Here is a 12528-nt window from a genome sequence, read left to right on the forward strand (position 1 = left end):
CTTTAATCGCTACTTGAATCACTTTTCATAGTGAGTAGAGAGCCACTTCAATCATCACTGATGTGTAATAGACACCTGGATGATGTAATGGCAGCCAATACACTCCCCACACATGAATTATTAACTGGTGAAGTGGTGACAGAGAGAGTTAGCCAATTAGAAACAGTTGATGATTAGGGGGCCAGAATGACTAGGCCATAGAGGAAAATTTAGCCTGTTTTTTATGAAGGATGCCCAGGGATCTTAGATGACCACAGAGAGTCAGGACCTCGGTTTTAATGTCTGCATCAATCAATAATGAAGTCTTATTGTGGGACATGTGCATCTTTAGTATTGCTGGAATTTTTTATATTCCCCAAAATTTTAACAGTACATTTAATATTGATTCAATATGTATGAGTCTCTGGTAGATGTTTTCCAATGTAGCACATGTCACACATTTGTAAGGTGACTCCTAATGTTAGTTTAAAAAAGTTTGAAAATTATGCAAAATTCTGAACAATGGCCATGGAAAATGACAAAAAACAACAAATTATCACTATTGTTCAGGTTGTAACACTGCATGATATATCCATATCTATATTTGCAAAGCTGAGAAAAGTCAATAATGTTACAATTAACATTATTATTAGACTTTGGAGACAACATTTAAATAAGATATAAAAAGTCCATCTACCACACTCTACTAATATTTGCCGCATTGATAATATTTGCCTGCCATTCAATGTCACCATCCATATTGATGAAGTATCAAGATCACAGAAATAGAAAAGAAATCTATCTGTGTTTCTTTTTCATTGTTGGACCAAAAATGTTTGTTATGATAATGACCATACTTCACCTTTTTGCACTTCAGATAAATAAAACAACATTAAAAGGTAAGTGCTGTTTTTCTTTAATATGCAAGTATTTTATTCCTTGCCACCTCTTATGCAATATTTTAATGTGAAAAGATTTTGATATTAGTTAAGGCCGCAAAGTTAAGCACTTGTTTTTAAAATTCATCATTCAATCCTTTCAGAACAAAAGTTTTATTTACTCATGTGTGTCTTTGGTTGTTTTTGGTCCAATATCAAGAACAGCATGTCTCAAATCATTTTAGACTTCAATTTTAATATTTCAAGCAATATTATCCTCTCATTGTTGCTCCATGAATTTTTAATGGTCAGCCCTGGGAATATTGATTACATTATCTTTAAAAAAACCCTTTTCATTAGATTCAAATCCCACCTTTCTCTAGAGATTGACAAGCCTATGATTAGTTTGTTTGTTACATTCATTGTAAATGATTCTCTTTGATAAGGTCATGTTCTGTCAGCACTGGAAACAACTGGCCGTACATCTTATCTTAATACATCTAAACTTGTATGTAAACTCCAAGTAGATTACAGACCTGTTTCAAAACTTTCTTTCCATTTTAAAAAAAGTTGGAAAATATAGTAAAAAAACAACTGCAGCAGCTTCTTTATTTCATAAGCAAATTCAATGAGAAATTTAAATCATATTTCACAGCTGATCACACCATACAAAGAACATTTGTGGTTGTGTAAGTCTTTTTACAATTACACCTGATCCTTCTATCTTCCTGGAACACCATCATCCATTTCTGATACAGAGCTTCATTGGTTTTCCCTCAATTCAGTCTGCCCCTTATAAGGACATACCAAACAGAACATTGTGTCTAAGAGAGGTGATTGTTGAGAATGCTGGAAAAGGAGCAGTTTGATTATCTAAAACTAAAATTATAACTTGCTGCTAGTTCATAATGGTAAACTGGAATGCAGCATAATTATTTCACTGAATTTGCTTGGCCAATCAGTGAACTAAGGATTTAAATTGTGAAATAAATGGAATTTATGTACTATGCACTAGCAGACCAAGAACACAGCTAGCCCCCAAAACTTAACTAGGAAATAAGATATAATAATCATTCACCAAATCATAAAGAATTCTTAACAACTCACCATAAAAGAAAATATAACAAAATGCATCTTACATGCATCTGATTTTGTTCAACATGCTTTTTGACCTAGCTATGAAAGTGAAGGGAGTTGTTCACATAAACTGTAGTGTTCCCCTTCTTTTTCCCCACATCAAAAACTAAGATTGTCTAAAATGGATGCACTGTATAAAATTTTCTTTGAACCTCTTTACATCATAAAACTTACTGCCATAACACAGAGATTCATTAAGTGTCTCGAGAAGATACAGTACATTCAGAACCAAACTGCCACTGATAAGAAAGAGAAAATTAGACAGCAGGTTTGTGATTTATAAAATGGCCTCCTAAGAAATGCTTGATCAGTTTTTTATATCTGTACATTTGATGATCGAATAATTAAGGTGAAGGTTAAAGGCAAGGTTTTTAAGACAGTCATAAGTTCAATAATGATGTACAGAGCTGAGACATGAGCAGTAAAGGGAGTGCAGGAGAAGAAGTTACGTAGATGGGCCAGAAATGAGAATGTTGAGATGGATGTGTAGAGTTACAAAATAGGGACAGAATAAGAAATGAGACAATCAGACATACAACAACAGTGGGAGAGATATCTGGGAAAGTGCAGAAAGTAGGTTGAAGTTGTATGGACATGTGATGAGGACAGACAATGAATATGTGGGCAAAAAAGTGATGGGAATGGACGTAAAGGGGAAGAAAAAAGTAGGGAGGCAAAACTGGACGTGGATGGATAACGTCAAAGAAGATCTGAAGGAAAAATGCTTGACTAGCAGGGAGATGCAGGACCAAGCTTTTTGGAGAAGGGTTATCAAGCATATCGACCCCACATAGAAGTGGGAAAAGGTGAAGAGGAAGAGGAAGAAGAAGACATTGACTTATATGTGTTTCCATGATTTTGCCCCAGTGTATCTGGAACAGTTTCTCCTTATTGTGTTGCCCATTCATAGTCTAAAATTTAACACACTTCCACAGGACCAAACTGCATTCACTGGGGGAACTTTTGTTTAGTTCTTGATCCAACCTTTCAAAAAAGCTTTCAATTGGATTTTAATTTTTTCTGACTCAGGCTTCTTTCAAATCATAATAAGTTCTGAAAAGGAATATGGATAGAGCGGTAGTGCAGGGGTTAGCACTGTCATCTCTTGGATCTACCATTCACGGTTCAAATCCCATGATTCTTCATTGTCTTCTTTTCACATTCTCCACTTGTCTTTCCAGGCATCATATTTTCTCACCCATATCCTTAAAATATGTATGTTAGGTTAACTAGTCATTTTAAATTGATGCTGTGTCTGGGTGAGGAACCCTATACTGTAATAGACTTGAATCCCATCCAGAGTTAATTCCTGTTTTTTCTCTGATACTATCGGGATAGACTCTGGTCCTCTCAACCTTAAATTGGAATTAGCTGGTTTGAGAATGTAATGTTAACAGTGATTTATGTCTTTTTTATTGTTGGTTTAATAGTGTAAGCAGTTTGGGATATCTGTATGGAAAGACCAATATACAGTTGTTATATATACAATGTATCAGAATCACTGAATTGTTGATACAACTGAGGCAATGACTGATAAAGCTTTTCTAGGATGTTGAAGTCACAACATGAGCCAGTCTTATGTGGTTATGCTCAGGCCTCTAGTGGCAGGTAATGGCAATGCTTACCTCTCACAATGGTTTTCATACAATTGAAGCATTGCTTTTTGGGACACTGGGCAATACATGAAGGATTTCCTACCTGCATGTGTACTCTGAAAATCTGTTGAATTGACAATGATATCAGTAGATTCATCCACTATATTTCCATGAACAATCTGCAGTCTGACAGTGCCTGCCATCACAGTGACATCATTTGAGAAACTTGTCAAGGAATGAAACATATGTGCTACAATTATAAAAAAAATATAATTAGCAGAGAAACAAACTATAATAAAAATCAAAAATGTAAATAGATTGTTTATTGCCAAAAATTTTATAATTTACTTAAAAATATCTTTAAAGCTTTCCTGAAATTGATTCAGCACAATCTTTTTTACTTTTATCTGAGTACCTCATAATGAGAGCACCATTCAGACATGGACACATGCTCCCTAATTTACCCTTACATTCTTAAACTTGAATCAGATGCCAATAAACTCACATTAAGATGTATCTGTCTGCTTGTTCTTTACTTTTTGCGTTTTGACAATCACTGGTTGTGTCTTTGCACACCTTACACAAAGCTGTTCTTTTGTTTTTCTTTAAGAACCTGGACCCCTTATGTTAACCACTATCTGTTTTCTTTTTTACAATCTCAGTGTAAGTTCTTAAAACGGCTGCATTTAAGATCTATGTGAGCTTTGATGCATAAGCCTGTTCTTAAGCTTAAGCTACAACAGGGAAGCAAAGACTGCATTGCTGAATATATATATTTCAACAAGTCTTAAATGGGTAGCGCAGTTAAAATATGGGTATATATATGTTTAATCTGATCAGTACACACATATATATATATCTACAAAGTCCCACATCCTTTAAAAGCATTTAATGAACTTTAAGCTTTGGGAAAGCTGATAATTGACAAAGATCACAACTTCATGTTCTCCAAAGTAAGGTTCACTAGTTTAAGGTGATATCCTAATAGAAAACTCTCATAGCTAATCTGACGTGATTAACAATTAGTTATACACACATTTATTAAGTTGCTAGTTTCTCATCTACTGCTAGCACTGACTATATCATTAAGATTCCTTTGCTCTAACTTAAATTTTCAGAACCATAAACTGCTTGATAACCTCTATTTTCTTGCCATAAATGTCATGATTTTCTGTAGGGTAAAAGCAACTACTAAATAAAGAATCAACAAAAAATGGTAATATAAAGAATATTTCATTTTGTAATGCTGTGACTGTTGTTTTTCGGTAAATTAATGTTGTATGTAGCACTATGATAACTACTTAGCACATTCTAAAATCTCTTTATTTATAACTTAGTAAATACCATTTAGTGTACTCACCAAGTAAATTTCAAGGTTATTCTCAAAAGTATATTATGTACTTTCATTATTTCATCCAGGTAAAAAAAAAAGTAAAATTAAAACAAAAACAGTAACTTACATTCATTTGACGAAACATGCATCTTTAAATTCTTAAAATCAAACTTTTTGCTTGCTTCTTGAATTACCTAAATAAAATGCAAAAGATAAATAGCTCTATAATTTTCACATGGTATATATTACAAAATCCAATCTACTTTAGTTACCTCTGTCAAACATGTGTGAAATAAAAAAAATCATATCTTTAAAAAGCCGAACATTTGCGCTCCAACTATTTGTTCAAAGGTATGCTTTAACATGATTAAAAATTACAAGACATGATTACTTTAAAAGATGCCTTGCTAGAGATATCAAGTGCATCATAAGGAGCGTTAATGCCAAGTTTCCAGGAACTGCACAAAATGTTTCAATGTGAGTAAATTGCAATGCTAAGCAATGGCAGAAAAATTTGGTAAGTTTCCTGGTGTGTGGCATTTGGGGCAGAGTGGGTATCCTCTTTTTCTCTGTCTCTGTTTGCTGAGACAGAAATAGAGGAACACCCATCATCCTTGGCAGGTGAGAGAGATATTTTATGTACCAGTAGGAGTTTTTGACTCCAGATGGGGATGAAAATCGTCAGGCAAGACCTCTAGATGTCTTGTTGTCTGAGGTCATAGATATAAAAGTTAATGTAACATATAACAGCTATAGCAGGGATTTGGGGACATTTCGTTAAGATCTACACAATACGGATTTGTAAAGGGAAGAATAGGGACCCTACCATGACAAAACAACAGTACTTTGGAAATGAAAGAATACACTTTCTTGAATACATAGAAAAGGATGGAAAAGCAGAAACCACAAAGTGAAATGTTAATTAGACATCCAAGTTGATTCATTGTTTACAGATGGTGATGGAGCTAAAAACACTAATTAAATGTCAATTAAGCTAGGGAGTCTTCAGGAGAATCTTTGCTTGGATTGGCTCCTTTATTGTGGAAAGTGAGTGTAGATGGTGTTACCTCTGACAGCAAATGGCAGTGGCATGATTGGGTAGGTATGCAGTGTACTTGGGAGATGAAAGTACGTGCAGCTACCTGAAAGGAGACATGGAAGACTACAGGGTGGCCAATGAAGGGTACAGCAGTTTTGACGGTGAAATAACCCTCAGAGAGAAATATTTGTTGCTTCCCATGCATGAAATAAAATTAAAAACCACTGTCAAAAACCTCATTTTGGTGAATTTTGCCCATCACAATTGCAATATCACATGGCAATTTTTAAAATATGCATGCAAAATGAAACACATCTGTTTCACTCATCAGTAATAATGTATGATAACATTTTTTTAATGATTTACTCTACTGCAGTGATTGATGTATGAAGTTTTTCGTTTGTCCAGATCTCTGGAACAATGTCACATAGTTCAGAATGAGTGTCAAATGTCCATACTTTACTTATACTACTTGTAAGAAGGTAAGTTAAGCAAGTGTTAACTTTTATTATCTTAGATGTTTTTCTAATTGATAACTTACCATAGCAGAATTCTTATCATTTGGATGAATGACAATTTTCACTTTTTTCAGCCAACTGGAACTGAACTTCTTCTCAAACTGGCTAATTTCATTCAGCAAAGCCTTGATAGCAGCCTCATGAGGAAAACCCAGTGCTCTGCCAGGTCCAACCACAGGAAGCGCAATTGATTGTAGAGCATTGGAATGGCAGTGCTGTAGGCAATTATGTAGCCCTCTTTTAAGAATCTAAAAATGACCAAATATATCACATTAACAAGAAACTGTAACACATTTTGTTAGGAACAAATTTTTGAGTCCAACTTACAAAGTTTGTAATTTACTTTTCACTTCATGTTTCTAGTTAAACCCTAACTGCCATGCATTTTGTAGTGTAGTTATTCTGTTTTTGTGGTCTTTTTATTTAAGTAACATCTGACAGTTCACCTTACTACTTCCCTTCATAATTTTAAACACCTCAGTAATATAAACTATTAATCCTGATTTGCTTAAATTTAAAATATTTAATCTCTGTAATTTTCCTCATTATTCAGTTGCTGCAGCCCTGGAAGAAGTCTAGTTGTTCTTCTTTCTGCTTTTTCTAAGGCTGTTATGTCCTGCTTATAATAAGGAAGCCAAAACTGCAGACAGATGTGGCTTGAGAAGTGCATAGGGCAGTGTTATATTACAGCACCTCTAGTCAGAGGGAATGTCAAACTTGACAGCTGCAGTTGTTGATCTTGTTGTCTGAGGATATCACATTACATGATCACTTATCATAGGGGATATCAAATTAGCCAGTTTCACATTTTCAAATTGTCATGAGCTCATTCCTTTTACTGACAGACAATGACATGTTTTCTGACTGCAGAGGTGCTATACAAAAGCTTTGCAGGTACAGCAAGTTCAGATGCTCTTTTCTGCAGCTGTAATGAACAAGTTAATTCAATTCTATTTATGGCCTTTATTCACATCACCATAGCTGAAAGCAATGCATTTTTAAAAAATGTGACATTTTTAACATGAAGATTCACCCAAACATACCATTATGCAAATCGCTGTGTTTTCTCCACAGGAAATGTACTAAATGAAAGCAGCCTTCTGACCACTATTAACTAGTAACCACCTCATACTAGTTAAGGATATGCACAATTCATGCATCACTGAACTCTTAGGATTGTGATCAGCAAGTAGGCATTAAAATACATGCCAGCAGAACAACCACAACACAAGGTTGATGACTTTCACACAACTACTCTCCTGAATCATCAGAAAAGGAGTCAGTGATTTTTTTTACTACAGATCTTTATTTAAATATTAAATCACTGGGAAGTTTGAGTTTACAGAAGGCTCACCAGCCATAGAAAACATCCTATGCGGTCCCGGTGCCAAAGAAAGGACATTTTAGTGATCTCAGGGACTTCAGACCAATTGATTTTACTTTATACTTCATGAAGACCTTTGAGAGGCTGTTCATTAAAAAGCTATGACCTCTGGTTTCAGAACATCTGCATCCTCTTCAGTTTGCCTGTCAGACACATATAGGTGTGGAGGATGCTTTCATCTACATGCTCCACTGAGCCTGCTCCCACTTGGATAAAGCTGGCACCATATTTAGGATAATGTTCTTTGACTTTTAAAGTGCTTTTAACACCTTTCTGCCTAATTGAATGGGGAAAAAACTCAAGGCTTTGAATTTTGATCCCCCCAAATCTTCTGTATCATGGACTACGTGACCAATAGACAGCAATTTGTGAGGCTGACGAACTGTGTGTCAGAAATGGTGGTGTGTTATACTGGATAACCTGAGGGAACTATCCTGTCTTCCTGTTTACCCTCCACACAACAGACTTCCAGCACAATACCAGCACTTGCCACCTACAGAAATTTTCAGATGCTTTGTCCATCATAGGCTGCATTAATAATTAAGACAAGCCAGCGTACAGTAAGGTTGTACTGGAGGACTTTGCCTTGTGGTGCAGGGACAACAACCTGCAATTCAAAATTAGCAAGACAAAAGAGCAGGTGGTAGACTCCTGGCATACTGATGAGTCTCTGAGACCATTCATGGGGAGGATATACTATAGATGTGGTACAGAGCTACAAATACTTGGGGATTCATATAAAGAACAAACAGAACTGATCTGACAACACAATGGCACTATACAAGAAGGGCCAGAGTAGACTGTACTGTTTAAGGAGATTTAGATCTTTTGATGTGTGCAGAAAGCTGCTGGAAATGTCTACCAATCCATAGTAGCCAATGTGGTGTTCTACGCTGCAGTCTCCTGGGAAAGCAACCTGAGCTCAAAAGAAGAACAATGTCTGAACAAACTTATCAGGAAAGCTTGCTTCATCTCATGGCTAACCCTGGTCATACTGGAAGCTTTTATGGCAAAATTGGATGCCATCATGAAATATCTCTTCCATCTCCTCCAGAAGATGCTGTCTTGGAGTACTTTTAGCCACAGGCTCATTTCACCATGCTGTTCTAAGAAGCTTCCTGGGGTAGTCTTTTATACTCACTGCTATCAGACAATTCGGTGTTTCCACCTTAATGATTTATTATTGATTAATTGATTGGCAATATTATCTGTTCTGTGAATCTTTAGCCTTGTATTTTATGTTTCTGCAGCTGTATGCATCTGAATTTCACTGTTGGGATTAAACGATTCACACAAAATTGAAAGTTTTGTGAAAACTTTGAAAACCAAATGATGTTTCACTTCCAGGAAAATTGGTACCATTGCCACAGGAAGAAAGCATATAGTTCTCTTATGGAATTGCTTTTATGAAGTCATTTTGCATGTATTTAGATTAGATTAGATTAGATTAACCAATTTTTGAAAGTAAAGTTTAATTATGGTAAAAATCTCACAATTTCCTGAAATGCCATTTAGAGTAAGTAAAATCTGAATGGATAGATTTGCATCTTTCAGCTTTCAGCTGCTTATGTGTTACCAAGAAAGCACAACAATGACTGAGAAAGGCAAATCTTCCCCTTTCATTTTCATCACGAGGACATCATCGGTGTGTCTCTATTGTCCATACAAGACATCTACAGCACACTCAGCCTCCACAAGGTGTCCAGCGGTGTGGCTCACACCCAGCATATAAGCTCTATGGGCTCCTGCCATCTAGTAGACGATATCACAGCATCCAAGCCAGATCAGCCAGACTGTGTAATGGTTTCTTTCCCCTCTTTGTACAACCCCCTCAATGCTTTAGCACTCCCCACTACAGTTGAACTACGAACTTTACACTATTTACACTATTTGTATATGTGACAACAGTCAAAATCAAATGCACACATTGCACTTTATAAGTGGTAAACAGTGACTACATTCCAGATATTCCAGGTATATTTGTTATCTTCTTAAATTGCATTTGTTTTAATAAATTAATGTCGCTATTGTTAAGCCATTTATAACTGATCTGCTGCACTTCGCCCTACAATAAAAGAATCCTACTCTGTTAGGCCCTTGAGCAAGGCCCTTAACCTGAAATTGCCCCGGCGCACTGCATAATGGCTGACCCTGTGCTCTAACATCCAAAGGTCATGCAAAAAGACAGTTTCCCTCCATAGATTAATAAAGAAAAACAAATGAAAAAATCAAAAATGTTGTATTTACACTTAATGGTGTACATTGTCTTGTTACACTACATGTTGTTTATTTGAACGTGGTCCTAAAGACACGCAATTTCTTCTCAACCTGTACCCTGTATTTGGATGGGATGATGATAAAGAAGATTGAATTTCTGCTGTTGAAACTGTAAGACATATTTTGATATAACTAAAATTCCAAAATGAATATGACAGCTCTAAAATACAAATTCCAGTGATGAACAGCCTGCTAACTCTTTATTATTACACTTTAGCCTGCTCCTCAAACCTGCTCTTTTCTTCTGCTCTTTTAAGATCTTATAATTTAATTCAGTATTCTTCCATACTCCCTCTCACCATTCTTCAAGAGAACACTACACCCAAAGCATTCTTTTTCTAGAATGGAATTAGCCTTTGTTTATATTTTTCATATTGATAAAGTTCCTATCAAATGAAACATGAAATCTTAAATTAAACTGCACACGTGAAGCTGAAAAGTGAGTCTTACTATCAAGCAGGCAGAGAGAAACCAAGTCTACCCTATACAGTATATTATTTTCATAAAATCAATGAAAAAAAAGGAAATTTACCTCTAAAGCATGTCCCTGAGGGTCATTCCACTTGCTGCAAAACAAATAGAGGACTTGAAGGCATTTTAGATTCGATACATCATATACTGGGAGTATATCACCAGGGATGAAATGTTTGCCTTGAGCTGAATGAGTAAATGCCATTGGCAATAATGTTCCTGCTTTGTTTTGTAAATCCATGGAGACTTGTGTTGAATTAAGGTCACCTCCAATTATCGGAACCACCAAAACATTGTCCTAATAAAACAAAGGCATAAGTAAACTTAATAAATTTACCTGCATACGTATAACTGTATGCATTATGTGATAATTAAATGTAGAAATTATGAAATAATTTATTAATAGAATTATTAAAAAATAAATATTCAATAAATATTGAATGCTTTCTAAAGACACTGTATAATAAAAAAATGTTTGTCCATAGAACACAAAGGAAACAAATTAAATTTAAAAACTGGATATGTGAATTTAATGTTGCATACTTTGTAAAGTTTTTTCTTTATTCAAAGTAAATTGAAAAATAGTTTGGTAAGCAACTGTTTTAAGCAAAGATAACATTATTATATTTGTTTAAATCAACAATACAGAATAAACTGTATTAATTATGGACATGCATTTTTGTATATTTATCATGGACCATGTTTGGGGTTCATGGTGAGACTCTTGTCCCAAGGAAGGTGTAGGGATTTTTTAAGAATAGTGGAACTCTGATTCTGTGAGAGTAGATGTGTGTCAGAGAGACAGGCAGCTGTGGAGAGCTTAATGCGAGAACTGGCTCATGGCTCATTTATGTGTGGGAGAGCAATCGGCACGGCCATCCCTCGTTAGTACTCTGCAGAGAATAAATGATCTGAGCTAAGACGAAAGAGAGATCAAGATCAAATTGATGGAAAACTGATTGAGAGAAAGAGTGAGAGAGCACAGAACTGGGCAGTGGAGTCAGTGCTGAGGGGGGTAGGCGAGGTAGTTGGGATGCCATGTGGTGGAGTGAGAGAAATTGTGCCCCAGGGGCATGTCACTCCTATTGAGCTTTGGGAACAGGAGTGACCAAGTGCTTCATGAGTCTTTCCTTTGCTGACAAATGTGGCAGGACTAGGGAGCCAGGCCTAGTATATCCCAACAGACACTAATAGAAGGTCGTTGGGATAACAGCCAGAGGGTTGACCATATTTGCCAGCGTCTCAGTATCTCGACTGGTTCTAACTTTGATTTTACTCTTGGTTGTAAATATTTATTTTGAACTATTTAATGAGTTTTAACATCCACATTGCACTGTTTTTATGAATTGTTTCTTGAAGAAGGCATTTACCTATACTTTACTTTTCCACCCACTGCTTTGGATTGAATAAACTTGCTGTATGCACTGTTTTGCAACAACTATGAGTACTATTGCTGTGTGTCCTTACTCGACCATAGTTCATCCTTGGTTATGGGTGTCACTGTCCTGGGAAATGGATGGGGCAGATGGCTGCGGGCATCTGGGGCATCAAAATAAATTTCTATTCAATGCAAGCAAAATGAAAAGAGAAATTAACAAATGTTGGTAGTAGGAAAAATATTTAGTAGTTTTTAGTGATTGTTGTGAAAGGGTTCATATTTATACTTTACTGTATGGGCTGTTCAGCTTATTTGTAGTAACTGTAGCACGATTTGGCATTGCAGGGGTTACTGTCAAAACCTAACAACAATCTCAGTGTGTCCATCCGTCCATCCATTTTCCAACCTGCTGAATCCGAAAACAGGGTCACGGGGGTTTGCTGGAGCCAATCCCAGCCAACACAGGGCACAAGGAACCAATCCAGGGCAGGGTGCCAACCCACCGCAGGACACACACAAACACACCCACACACTAGGGC

General features: G+C 36.1%; 1 protein-coding gene and 1 long non-coding RNA gene across 3 annotated transcripts in view; both read right to left on the bottom strand.

Annotated features, from left to right (window-relative positions):
- The window catches only part of LOC127526725 (uncharacterized), a 217178-nt gene that overhangs the window by 137481 nt on the left and 67169 nt on the right, over positions 1-12528 (bottom strand). The gene's annotated exons all lie outside the window — the stretch shown is intronic.
- LOC114645750 (protein mono-ADP-ribosyltransferase PARP14-like) overlaps positions 1-12528 on the bottom strand; it is a 40225-nt gene that overhangs the window by 15068 nt on the left and 12629 nt on the right. For both annotated transcript variants that reach the window (XM_051923159.1, XM_051923160.1), the window contains 4 exons: positions 10673-10909; positions 6503-6727; positions 5050-5116; positions 3693-3839 (listed from right to left, as the gene is read on the bottom strand). In XM_051923159.1, the coding sequence (XP_051779119.1) occupies positions 3693-3839; positions 5050-5116; positions 6503-6727; positions 10673-10909 (676 nt within the window). The remainder of the gene's footprint in view (positions 1-3692; positions 3840-5049; positions 5117-6502; positions 6728-10672; positions 10910-12528) is intronic.

The sequence above is a fragment of the Erpetoichthys calabaricus genome, chromosome 2 (genome assembly GCF_900747795.2).
Source record: "Erpetoichthys calabaricus chromosome 2, fErpCal1.3, whole genome shotgun sequence".
Lineage (NCBI taxonomy): Eukaryota > Metazoa > Chordata > Cladistia > Polypteriformes > Polypteridae > Erpetoichthys > Erpetoichthys calabaricus.